A 13,355-nucleotide genomic window follows, 5' to 3' on the forward strand; every position below is an offset into this window, starting at 1 on the left:
AAGAAAACAATGTAATCAGATTTCAACTGGCAACAATAATACAAGTCAATTTCCAGAACAAGAAAACTTTAAGCTGGGAAAGATAATAATTGATAATACCTTGGATTTAGGAAAAGAATTACAGCCTAAAAGTACACAAAGCTCTGTATTGAATAATCCCATTTTTGACACAATGAATTCTCAGTGTTTTCAAGCTGCGAATAATGAAATTCTAGAAAACCCTGTTATAAAAAAACTTAAATTGGATGATAATAGTAAGTGTATAACTTCTGAAAATGCAAGGCATCCTAAAAAAATATTTCAAAATAGTTCAAATATATATTATAGTAGTACATCCAATCGTTTTAAACCTAAAAGACAATATGATGGAGCATTAAACCCTGATAAGGCGATAAATGATCAAAATGATAATATAAAATGTGAAGAGATTATAACATATAAAGATAAGAAAGACTTAATGAATAAGCTTTATGACTTTTATGCTAAAAAATTTAATGTATATCTAATTTCTAAAAAAAATTTAAATTACAATTCTGCATTTCAAAATGAAACAGTACAATTTAATAATCAACAGTCGACAAATTTAGATTTATTTTTGGATTTTTATAGAGAGGCTCTAAGTCGATTAAAATCTGCATTTGACAAAGCCAAAAATGAACAAATTTCGATTTTAAACAAGGGGTTCATTCTTGGGAATAAAGACAAAAAATTTATATTTGAATTATCAAAGTTTAAAAGATGTTATTGTACGAGAAAAAGAAGCTTAAATACAAGTATTGAACGTCAAATAAAAAATATAGAAGAAAGTTATTTTTTTAAAGAATCTTCATGTGAGTCTATAAAAGAAATAATAGTAGAATGCAACATGTTTTTAAAAGAAGTGGTAAAGTATTTCATGTCTCGTAATTTGTCTATTTACCTCTGTGATTACACTATACCACTTATTTATAATGAATGTGAAGATATTTCACAAAGATTTACAAATATTTCACGAAATTTACAATTAGAATTTATTTTTGTAATTATAAAAATGCTTATTGAAAGATTAGAAAGCTTCGAAGAATTTTTAGTTGGGGCAGATTATAATTTACTTTTGTTTTTTTATTCTGTGACCCATTTATCTACAGATATTAAATGGTTAATTTTCCCTTTAAATGTAATTATGGATAATATTGATAAAAAATATGAATGTAGTGAATCTAACTAGTATATTTTATAAATTATTGTTTGATTGGGCTTTTTTATATTTTATAACAAAATTTATTCTTCTATTATTTTAAAACAAATAAAAAAAACAAATTTACAATTTTACTACGAGATTACTAAATTTAAGGCTTAAAAAAACGAAAAAATCCTTGTAAGTTTAAAATTTATTAAAAATGTCGTGTACCCAAATTATATTATAAATAATACTGAATTTAGTTCCTTATTGTTTTTCAAGTATATAAATCTCTCTGTTTAAAAGCAATGCGTCTACTACTCAAAGAAACTGGTTTGAATCTTGACGAGCACTTCTTGTTTCTATGTCAAAGTAGTGTTAGATCTTACAAAGGGATGGAATATGGAATACGTCTAAGAAAAATTATTAAATTGGTTCAATGAAACTTTGGATGTCATCCAGCATCGAGAAAATTAACACCCGATTTTGAAACGCCTATTAAGGCCAGAAATAATGTAAATTGGGTTCTACCTATAACAAAGATACGCAAGTACTCAAAACGGTTAATTTTTGCAAACATTTAAAGCATTGACTGGTGCACTTTATGGTGGGTTCCTTCGAGACAAATAAGGTACTCGAAAAGTAGAGCAGAAAGATCTTGTGATCCCTTCCTACAGGATTCCGTAGTGCACTAGTCAAACTGGTAAAAGACAAGTGGTCGAAGTGAAGTAGCCCATAAAAATGCCGGGCCGAAAATTTGGCGGTGTAAAGAGGAGTGCATAAAAGTACAGATGATAGTGGGAGCCCTTAATGATAGTATGATAGAGTCTTCCTTGTGTAATTCAAACATACCCGTAATTATATCTGCTGTGAGCCATTCAGGAAAGGCATGGATACAAGTGGTACAGGTTCTCCCAGAGCCAAAGTCTAATGGATACGGGGAGCTTGCTGTACTGGCAAGTTTAAAAAAAGTTGAGGTTTTAGTGAGCAAGAATTTCATAGTACAAGTTTGGCAAAAGTACCTTTTTTTCCAAGTCTTTCTGGTTCCCATGCAAGGTTTTCATACTTCCTCTTGCGCAGTAAAAAAAAACAAAAACAAAGGAAATTTGAATTATTTAAGTATATGTGAAAGCAGTGGCGATTTCAAAACAAGCCAAAAAAATGAAGCTATAAATCGACTTCTAAAGAAAGGTTAAAGTCAACCACAGAAGGAAAAAGACATAGAAAAGGTAAGGAGGCGGAGAAAGGAAAAAATTAAATTTAGAGAGCATTTCAGAAGATTTTAAAAAAGAATTTTTAAATTGCAGACTATATAAATGTAAAATCTTGACACAACAAGGGAAGAATGTTTTTAAGGGAGACAAAAGGTTGATTATACAGGCATTAATTAAAGCTACAGAAAAACATCTAGGGAATTTAGCACAAAGAAAAACTACGAGAGAAATATAACTTAGAAAAGCGGAGCCCAATTGGTTATTAAAAAGCCAAGTGGAAGGATTAGATTTTTCAGCATTTTGATAACGTTTAATGACATTGTTTAAAAAAGTGATTATCGGCTGACAAACATTAGGATACAGTAAGAGCAACACAGAAACCAAATATATGATAGTAGTTGACCCCGAGGATGTTTTACAACGTTGAGATTAAATAAGAGGATAAGTTTAAGAATGCGTTTAAGTCTATTGGAAAAATTTTAAATGAATCTCGATGGCAATAGGATTTAAAACTCACCACAGATATTACAAAGATTAATAAATAGAATATTTAGAGACTTAAGAGGAAGGGGGGTAGAAGTTTAAATGGATGATATAATTTTTCATAGTAAGAGTCCGAGTAAACATGACGACATAATAAAAAAAAATTTAAGAAAATTAACGAAAAACAACACAAAATATGATTTCAATAAGATACAGTTTTGTGAAAAATGTTATGTATTTTATAACTTTCAAACCCCATTTATTTGGGTATAGATAATTATTTAGTAATATTATACACAAGCCTTTAGGTGTCCCGTTCCGCCACACAATTCTATGGGCTCTTTTATCCCAACATACTAGCCGCTACCTGCATCTGCTTCGGCATCCACTTTTCTGCGATTGTTTATAGCCAGGCATTCCAGTGACATTTTAAGTATTCTGGATTGAATGTAAGCTTTAATTTCGCTCTAGCTCATTTCTATATTGTCGGCGTTAATTAGTAACCACATCATCCCACGCGATTACATACAGAAGAAGATTTAATTTGTTTTTGTACATAGAAGCCGCGTGGTTTGCAAAGAAATCATACTTGTGCTTCTTTTCGGTTTCTGCTGTTCTTAGATTGTCAAATCCACAAACCACAGCCTCTATAAATATTATCTCTTTCCTTATTTTGTCTACTATATATATACATATATGTCGGGCTTATTGTACTTAACCTTGATTGCACTTTGGTTTCTGGTGTAGTCCCTTGTTTCTACGTCTTTAGTGGCAATGTATGCTTGCAGTGAACGATTCCACATCTTTATACTCTCTGCCAGGCCGTAAGTGCAGCAGACTTGTAGATATAGCACTTAAATACCTCGTCATGTCTTTGCATGTGATCGTATGCCAACATTCTATTTCATTGAGTTGCGATGTGGTCAACTGTCTTGGACTAAATCGGGGCGACCGGTATTTTTTGATATTTCAAAAATTTGAACTTTTTTTCCTAAAATGGTAAAACTCAAAGATGAAGAGGAGTACAAAAAATTAGCAGGTGAAGTCAATAACATTTATAACAATCAAAAATGTTATAAATGCGGTTCGAATACACGCAAATTGAAGGAAAAATAGGATTGTCTGTTTTTTCTGCATGTAAGTGACTTTCATTTGTTATAAAGGAACAATTTTTGAAAACTCGCTACTCCCTATTATCACTTCAATAAAAGTATTAGATATGTGGGTTGAGAGCGTTTCTTGTGATCTTATTGCCAACATTGCAGGAATTCAAAGATCTTCGGTCTTTAAAATCTGAAATAAGCTACGATCACTAGGAGGATTAAACTTATATTTAAATAAGTTTAATAAAATCGGTGAAGGGAATGCTATTATTGAAATCAACGAAAGTAAATTCGGCAGGAGAAAATACAACAAAGGTTATAGAGTAGAAGGCGTTTGGGTCGTATGCGTCGTAGACAGAAATACTAAAAGAATCGTCCCAAGACACATAGAAAAGAAAGACACTCTTATTTTAACGACGTTTTGTAAAAAATATATAAAAAGAAACAACTATTTATAGTAATTGCTGGAAAGGCAATACAAATCTTTCCAAATAATTTCTAAGACATCAAACAGTAAATCACTCAAAACATTTTGTCGACAAAAAATCTAACACTTATACCAATACCATAGATGGCGACTGAAAAATAAAAAGAACAATACCAATACGAAGAAGCACATGGAAATTAATTGATATATACCTATTAAGATTTATGTTAAAAAGAAACGAAGGAAGTAACAGTCTTGGGGTTTTATTAAAACTATTTTATTACTTATTTATAATCGATTTGTTTATTTTTTAATTTGTTAATTTATTAATCTTTATATCGATTTACTTATTATTTATTTTTTAATGTGCATTAATTTTTTAATTTAGAATTAAATTTGCACTTACAAGACGAAGTCTTAAACTGTAAATTCATTTTAAAATTGAAAAATTAGGGTTAAAAAATTTCAAATTTTGAAAATATAAAAAAATGCCAAACAGTCCGACTTAACCCAATAAAGGATTATAAGATTTGGATGAGATAATTCAAGAGTTCAAAAAAAGGGAAGAGCAAATAAAATTACAATATCACTTGGAAGAAATTAGAATTACTAGTAAGCAAGAAAGAATTAGCATTAAAAGAAAAAATTTAAAGAATGAAGAGGGAAAAATTGAGATTTAAAAATTTGGTGGAAATAAGAAATATGCCAATAGAGCGTATAATTATTTATTTTGAGGCAAAAGATGCTACTATTTGGCAGTGTTAGTTTTAACATTGCTTTAATTATATGATATAAAGACCAAAAGATGCCGTTGATAAATCTTGTTAATTTGTGAACATAATTCTTGTTCTCATTATAGGACCACAAAGTCTATTCAAGTCAATTGGTTTTTAAGAAATTTAGGCTGCCCGTAGTTGATGTTTTTACTGTCATAATCTTATGGTGTGAAAAAAAAGTTTTAAGGATATTGGCAATGATTATGAGCATTAAGAAAAATTATTTGTCAAAAATTATATCTTGCTTACTAAAAAAAACTAAGATGTTTTATGAGACAAACCAAATAAGATCGGATAGGCCCGGAATAGTTTGTCAAATTGACTTTTGTCAATTTATACACAGAATTAAACACCATAGAGAAAGGGTATCGTCAAGTGATATTTGGATATGTGGTATTGCGGATACGTCTATTTTCTCCTGCACAGTGTTATATAGAAATTGTTGAAAATCGCATTGCTGAAGTTCTACTGCCTATAATTAAAAGAGTTTGTCGTGCTGGAAAAAATACATTCTGACGGCTGAGCTGCATATCATAATATTGAGCGAAACCTTTGATTTTGCCATAAAACAGTAAATCATCAGTTGTGTTTTGTTGATTCTTAAACTCGGGTGTATACTCAGAATATTGAATCTTTCTGGAACAAGATGAAGCGAATCACTAAATTAATGCAAGGTGTAAGTAAAAATCAATTCTCCGGATTACTTTTTTAGCTTATGCTAAGGATGAATTCAAAAACAATACTTTGTTTTCTCTTGCGTCTCTTCTGTTTGTTCATTAAATGAATTTTTTATTTTTTGTTCCTATTTTCGCCGTTTTTCGACTGTCTCTTGTGTTTATAGCTCGGACAGATAACAAACTAGCACATATTCCGGGCAGATAGCAAACCAGGTCTAAAAAAATGGAAAGTAAAACCTTCTTAATTTAGCCAAAGAAATTAACCATAAAGGATAAGACAAAAACAAACTGCAAGGTAAAGCGTTCGAACACCCAGAAGAGACCAATAAAAGTTTAAAAAACCATTCTAGTTTTCAATTAGTCACTAAAAAAACACAAATATTGGACCTGGTATAAATAGAATAAATAATTCAGGACACTCAAATGAAAAAAAAACATGATTGATTCGGGTTCTAATAAAAGTTGAATTAGTAAGAAACTAGCAGGTGAATTAGATCTTGAAGGTAAAGAAATTGAGGCAGAAATTTTTTATAAAGGAAGAATAAAATCCAACAAACGGCAACTTTACATATACGAACGCAAAATTGCAAAGATAACACCCCAGTAACTTTATATATAAACAAAGATTATTCACCAACATATTGTTAGGAAGCACGTTTAACTCCAAAAATGGAATTAAAATTGATTATGAAAGAATTTGATTAGTTGAAATGATACCTGTTACGGATAAATATTCTAAAATAAATAACCCTTTACTTATAAATCATTACATGGTGGAGAATATGAATCACAACAATAAAGATAAGTTTAAAGAATTATTACAAAGATTGGATAAAATATTTATCAAGAATTTTGAACTTGATTTAGCCAGACGTGAAATATGATATAAAATTCGAGAAAATGTCAGAACAGGAAAAAATCTGTAGTATGCTGAACCAGGGAGATGATTCCTTCATTCAGTGGCATCGTAAGGAATTTAAGACAGGAAAAATGGAAGGTCTAACATATGATATATGGAAAGGGAAGGCTCTAGAGGCGCCAGGCAGAAAAATAACTTTTGGAAGCAAAACAGCTATGAAAAGAATTTACAGTAGAGTTTTTTAAAAAAATGGAAGGTTATGGAAAACGATTAAAACCTAAAGAAGAAATGGTGTTGGAAGTTACGAAAAGGGGGTTAATATAAAATACTACTAAAATACGATTCGCGATATGTGGAGAAAGGAAGTTTACAAAGCTTGTGTATGAAAAAATCAACGAAACAGATTCTATAGGAAATGGGGTGTTTAGAGCACGTATGAAAAATAAGGAAACGAAGTTGAAGAAGGGGAATGGAACGAATATCCCCAAGAAAGGAAATAAGGTTGTGAATCTAATCGAAGCAGATAATTTACTAAATAACGACAATTATCTATACATTTATAACAAACCTTATTCTGTATTTTTCGACACAGGAGTAAAAGAAAACTACATATCGAGAAAAGTTGTTGGAGAACTAAAGCTAGAGATATTTAATCTTAAGAAGGCACGAAAGCGATTTGTGTGTTTAAAGAAGAGATTTTTCATCACGGAGTGTGCGAAGGTAAATTTTACATATAATTGAATATGTTTCGAAGAAATATTCTACATGTTACCTAAAAGAGACGATCATATAATAATTATAGGAAGAGATTGGCTAAAAAATGCAAAAGAAAAAAAAGAGAATATGAAACCCGAAGTTGGAATAGAATCATTGTTAGAAGAGCTATCCAAGGAAAGAATTGAAACTTTACCGTATTGTGAATGTAAAATCGAAACAGTAGAAGGAAAGAGTATAGTAGATAGACAATATAAATTATTATAGGTGTATAAAGAGAAGGTAGAGATTGAGGTAAAAAGACTATTGACTAATGATTATATATGACCGAGTAGATCGGAATGGCTTAATAATGTAAGGCCGGCAATAAAACCAGATGGTAGCATACGATTAACTACAAATTTGGTTAAACTGAATAAGTTTGTAGTAATAGATAATTATTCGCTACCAAACATGGATGAATTTATTTATAAACTAAAAGATCAAAAATATTATTCGAAGATAGACTAAAGGAAGGATTCTTCCAAATAAAAATCAATGACCACGACTGTCATAAGACAGCGTTCAGAATTAAGAATAAACTGTACAAATGGGTTAGAATGCCCATGGGATATAAAAATTCGCCAGCAATCTTCCAAAGGGCGATTGACGCCATTTTAGAAGATTTTATAGGAGTATGCTGTTACGTTTATATAGATGACATTCTAATATTTGGGAAAACGAAAGAAGAACACGATTTGGCATTTATTAAAATAGTCAAAACATTAATAAAAAATAACACTGGGGCAAACAAGGATAAAATAATTTATGGAGTGCGAGAGATATAATTTTTGTGGCACATTTTGAAAAGAGATAAAATTATAGCATGCATGGACAATAAAGATGCTATTGTAAACTATCCTTGTCCGAAAAAATCGGACGGAATAAAACGTTTTCTAGGCATCGTAAATTATTATAGAAAATTTATTAAAAGCTGTGCTACTATACAAGAGCCATTACTTAATTTTGAGAAAGAATAATAAATTCAATTGGTCAAATGGGTGTAAGGATGCCTTCGAGAGATTAAAAAAGTCTCTTGGTGAGTATGGTACTCCAACAGCCTGATTTCAATAAAGATTTCATTTTAGAAACAGATGCATCGAGGGTTGGCATAGAAGCGGTATTGTGTCAAAAAATCGAAGGAGACATATTACCTGTGGCATTCGCATCCCGGAAGCTAGGAAAAGCGGAGCGCAACTACTCGACCAGCGAAAAGAAAATGTTAGCGGCGTTGTGGTCAATGGAGATTTTAGGTATTTTTTGTTGGGACGAGAGTTTAAATTGATTACGGATCATAAAGCTCTTACGACTTTGGATGACAGACAGACGCTTCGATCGGCGAGAATAGAGCGTTAGATAGAAAAGATGGAAATTTTTAACTTTAAAGTAGAGCATAAAAAATAGACATCCCACACTTGGATGGGTTGAGCAATATCCTAGATGTGGATGAGATTAATTTAGTTGTCCAAGGTACAGAAGATGAATTAAATAAAATAACTTTAAAATTTCACAAGAAGATCGTTTATAGAGAATCCAGAATAACCTGGAAGGAGTTTAATAAAACCAGAATGGACAAGGATAAGGCAACTTACGAAAGGATTAAAGAGGTATTGAAAGACTACGTGGAATGTAAACTATATAATCTCATAAAGACAAACAACCCCTACTATAACTGTTATGGCGCGGGATAAAAGGTCGGCTTTGATATCATAGGTCCATATGATAAATATGTTATTACGGCAATTAATTATTTCAGTAGGTAAGGTTTGCGGAGGTATTGCAAACAGGAAAACAGAGAACATTCTAAAATTTTTAGATAAAGTGAAAAGACAAATAAATATAAAAAGCCTGGTGTGTTATTAAGCAAAAGAAAATATTATCAACGAAGTTATACATCGGTGTAAACATAATGGAATCACCAGACATGTGACTTATCCGCATCATTACCAGTCTAATTGTAGAATAAAATGCTTCAACAGGACATTAATGGAAGGAATTAACAAACAGGAACAGTGTATAAATTAGATGAACGGGAAGACAACGTATTAAAGGTTTATAACAATGTGAAGCATTGCAGCTTAGATATGACCCCGACAGAGGTAAAATGGGAAATAAAAAAGAGTAGGTTAAGGGAAGTCCAGTTTAAAGATACCTTAAAATATAACACGAAAAGAGAAAAAAGCGGCAAAACAATAAAATACAAGAAGGAAAATAATGTTTTAATCAAAAATGAAATACACAAATATAAAGGTCAATATAAATTTGACAGATTAGGAATCATCGAAGGGGAGCTTGAAAATGATACTTATAAGATCAGGTTGAATAACGGTAAGGTTATCAAGAGACATAGTGATTAGCTAAGAATGTGGGTTAATGCGGTTTATTGGTTTGACGGAGGAATGTTACGAATAAATATTCGTAAATAAATAACCCTTAGCTTATAAATTATTACAATACCCAATTAAAAATAATAAACACACAAGAAAAAGTAAGGAAGAAACAATGGATAAATATTTTACGATAAAATACTCTTTACAAGTAAGAGTAATCTTCAAACAAAGATAGAAGAATATCAGAATAATAACAACACAATGGGTTATATGAAAACTTTATTGGTAAAACACGAGTTAAATACAAAACTTAAATAAACAAAACTAAGTATTATGATGTGCCACACGCAATAGTAGACGAAGTTAACGCCGAAATTATTAGTTATTTGACAAAGATATACTATAAAAAGTAATCAATCTTATTCATGTCCTGCGTTTTTTATCAAAAAGAAAACGTAAAAACTAAGATTAGTAGTAGATTATAGGGACTTAAATAAATTTTTAAGAGATGATATTCGCGTAATACCAAAAATGGAAGAAATTTTGTGTGGAATTGCCGGAAACACCATATTATCAAAAATTTATTACAACAACAAATTTAATCAGTTATCTTTGGATGAAGTCCAAAGAAGATTTACTACATTTACGATCTTGGGAAGAAGATACCAATATAAAAGACTATCATTTGTTTTTAAGGTTAAACCAAAACTTTTTCAAAGAGCAATGATAGAAATCTTTAAAGACATTAAGAACGTAAGCATATATATAGATGATGTAATTATATCTACAAAAATAGAAAATGAAAAAGTTCTAATAGAAATATTAGATAGACTACAAGATACAATGTGAAAAAAAATGTAAAAAATTTTTGTTTATGACAAACCAATTAGAAGTATTAGGAACTAGAGTTTTTATGAAGCAATAGAACCAAATCATGAAAGCATAAACAAATTGATGAACACTGAAACAATTAAGAAGAAAAAAGACAGCTAAAAGTTGTTGGCATAGAAAATTTATATAAAGACTTAAAACAAAAATTCTTATTATTACAGACAAATAAAAAATGATAATTTTATTGAATAAGGAGGACAATTAATTAATAAAAAAAATCTGTAAAGGACTTATGAAATCAAAATCTTTTGTGTAACCCCTTTAACAAAAAAAATTGTGCTAGAAACAAATGCATTATATGAAGGACTAGAAGGAGTACTCTATTAAGAACATGAAGTGTTAACTTGTTTTAGCAAAAACTCAATGATACTGAGAAAAGCCATACAATAGTAGAGAAAGAGATGTATGCAATAGTTTATTGTTTGGAAAAAAGCCAGAATGTGATCATAGGAAATTTCGTTGGAAGTCTTTACTGATAATTGAAACAATATATTTCAAGCAAAAACAATACTGTAATAGACAGATGGAGATTATTAATTGTCGCGAGTCCAGCTCGCACATCGTTCGATTCCCGGCAAAATCTTTTTATATCGAAAATGAGATATTTTAAACGCTGCAATTTACTAGGCTTACAAAAAGTTAAGTTGTAAAATAAGATTAAAAATACCTTTTATGGGTTTGTGTAGAGGTATTGCTGTATCCAAAGTTTAAAATATTTGTATTGAGATATTGCTATTGTTAAATTTTGTATTTAGATAACATAAAATATTTTTTCAAAAGCAAAGTAAGGAATTATATAAATTATAACATTTTTTAAGCACCAAAATAAACTTTGTTTAATTGTTTTTTTATTATGTTGGCCATAGATACTATCTCAGTTCTATTTCCAAGATCAATTAGCAATCGACTCTCAGATAATTTTTTTTTATTATAGCTGCAGGATAAAAAAATGGGTCAAATTTTAAGCGTTTGTTTGTTTTTTTAGCTTCGAGGTTTTTTTTGGAAAAACAAATTTACCTACATCAAAATTATGCACAGAATTATAAATTGCCTTTTTTATCAATTCTTGCAAGATACTTATCACATATACTTACTTCAGCTTCACTTAACAACTTCTTTATTATTTTTTCTTTGCATGAATCTGTTTCTAAATCAGAAAATATAACACCATCATTTTAGTACTAAGGACCGTATTAAACCCTTTGCGCCCGTAAAAAGTTCAAATGGCAATTTACAAGTGGCAGAATAAACAGGAATGTTGTAGTTATATACAACAAGATCAATATACTTTATCCAACATGCTTCCTTTGCGTTTTCATTTTTTTTGATTAGAACGTTCAATTTGACCTTGTGATTGCGGGTGTCTAACTCTGCCACGAATCAACTTTACGCTAAACCGAGCACAAAGATCGTTAATCACAGAATTAGAAAATTCCTTTCCATCGTCACATTGTAAAACAGTTGGTGGACCAAAAGTCAGAAAAAGTGATTCTAATGCATTGCTAACTTCCAAGGTTGCTTTGGATTTAAGTGGATACGCCTTTGAAAATTTTGAATAAACATCAATCACATTAAGTATTCAACAAAAAAACCCAGGTTTGTTGTTTTATAACTCTTAAGATCGATTAAGTCTATCATAATGTGCTCAAAGCGATAGGTGTCCGCAACATGCATAAATGGCTCTTTTTGCTTTAAAGATTGTGATGTTTTACAAGTATTACAGCCTGCAACAAGATCTCTAACAATAGTTCTGGATTTTGTAAAGAAATAATTTTTACATAATTCATACATCCTATTATGGCCGTAATGGTTGGTATCATGAGGTCTTTTAACCTCTAATGTCATGATATCGACCTGGGCCTTGTAGAACACTTTTTTGTGCAATCCTTCTCTAATATTTAAGTGGAGCGTATCATTAAGTACAAGAAGGTGTTCCGCTTTCTTACGATGCCTAAAGACTTGGTATATATTCAAATCCGTCCCAAACGGCAGCTTTAAAAGGATGGCCATTATTGCATCATATTCCTCCTTATATTTATAACTGATACCATCAAGGCTAAAAATTAAAATTTTTTAAAAGATTCAATTTTTTTGTTCTTAAATATATTGCAGAATTTAAAATATTTTGCAGCCTACCTTTATTTAACAAATATCCATTTGTAAAATTATTTATTCTAAATTTTAATAAAATATATGTAGCATGTATCGCAGCTGGTTTCACCTTGTTACATGTGAAAGCGTCTGCGGGTTCAATTCCCGTATAAGAATATTTAAATATAGGTTTTTGGATAAAGACTCCGTCTATGATATAATGTAAAAAAACGTCGAAGTTCAAAATTTGTAACAAAAAATACGATGTGCGAGCTGGGCTCGCGACATTAACCAATGAATGTAATTATGGAATTATAAACAAATAAAGGAAACGAAATGTTTTAGCAGATAAATTTTTGAAAAGCTTCTTACTTAAACCCAGAAAAGTTATAGAAAGGAAAAACAAGGCTTTTTACGTGCAATTAACAAATTTGTTTAAAAATCGATGTAGAGAACACTGAGAATTTAAATGTTGTTGGCGTGTTTGCCAGGGATTTCCCTATGGATAAAAAGCATTCTAGGATGCTGCGGGAAATATGTTTACGTAAAGTGTTTTTATTGAAATCGGACTTAGTACTTGTAGAAGAATGTT

The 13,355-nt window shown here is 30.5% G+C and overlaps 7 protein-coding genes across 7 annotated transcripts; 6 read left to right on the forward strand and 1 right to left on the reverse strand.

Moving 5' to 3' along the window:
* Positions 1–1,207, forward strand: AAJ76_950002 (hypothetical protein; the record flags this gene model as incomplete). Its single annotated transcript, XM_024476671.1, has 1 exon — positions 1–1,207. A coding segment is annotated over one exon (1,207 nt), but the record flags the coding sequence as incomplete, so codon positions are not given.
* Positions 1,208–1,950: 743 nt separating this feature from the next.
* AAJ76_950001951 (hypothetical protein) lies at positions 1,951–2,355 on the forward strand (the record flags this gene model as incomplete). Its single annotated transcript, XM_024476670.1, has 1 exon — positions 1,951–2,355. One exon carries the CDS (start codon positions 1,951–1,953, stop codon positions 2,353–2,355), a length of 405 nt encoding a protein of 134 aa, XP_024329981.1.
* Positions 2,356–2,958: 603 nt separating this feature from the next.
* On the forward strand, positions 2,959–3,129 carry AAJ76_950002959 (hypothetical protein; the record flags this gene model as incomplete). The annotated part of the gene is made up of 1 exon (XM_024476672.1): positions 2,959–3,129. The coding sequence occupies one exon, from the start codon at positions 2,959–2,961 to the stop codon at positions 3,127–3,129; it is 171 nt and encodes a 56-aa protein (XP_024329982.1).
* Positions 3,130–7,133: 4,004 nt separating this feature from the next.
* AAJ76_950007134 (hypothetical protein) lies at positions 7,134–7,439 on the forward strand (the record flags this gene model as incomplete). The annotated part of the gene is made up of 1 exon (XM_024476673.1): positions 7,134–7,439. The coding sequence occupies one exon, from the start codon at positions 7,134–7,136 to the stop codon at positions 7,437–7,439; it is 306 nt and encodes a 101-aa protein (XP_024329983.1).
* A 578-nt stretch (positions 7,440–8,017) lies between these two features.
* On the forward strand, positions 8,018–8,239 carry AAJ76_950008018 (pol polyprotein; the record flags this gene model as incomplete). Its single annotated transcript, XM_024476674.1, has 1 exon — positions 8,018–8,239. The coding sequence occupies one exon, from the start codon at positions 8,018–8,020 to the stop codon at positions 8,237–8,239; it is 222 nt and encodes a 73-aa protein (XP_024329984.1).
* A 2,073-nt stretch (positions 8,240–10,312) lies between these two features.
* On the forward strand, positions 10,313–10,630 carry AAJ76_9500010313 (pol polyprotein; the record flags this gene model as incomplete). Its single annotated transcript, XM_024476668.1, has 1 exon — positions 10,313–10,630. The coding sequence occupies one exon, from the start codon at positions 10,313–10,315 to the stop codon at positions 10,628–10,630; it is 318 nt and encodes a 105-aa protein (XP_024329985.1).
* A 1,608-nt stretch (positions 10,631–12,238) lies between these two features.
* Positions 12,239–12,682, reverse strand: AAJ76_9500012682 (dna replication fork-blocking protein; the record flags this gene model as incomplete). The annotated part of the gene is made up of 1 exon (XM_024476669.1): positions 12,239–12,682. One exon carries the CDS (start codon positions 12,680–12,682, stop codon positions 12,239–12,241), a length of 444 nt encoding a protein of 147 aa, XP_024329986.1.
* Between the last annotated feature and the right edge of the window lie 673 nt (positions 12,683–13,355).

This window comes from Vairimorpha ceranae, assembly GCF_000988165.1.
Source record: "Vairimorpha ceranae strain PA08 1199 chromosome Unknown NODE_95, whole genome shotgun sequence".
Lineage (NCBI taxonomy): Eukaryota > Fungi > Microsporidia > Nosematidae > Vairimorpha > Vairimorpha ceranae.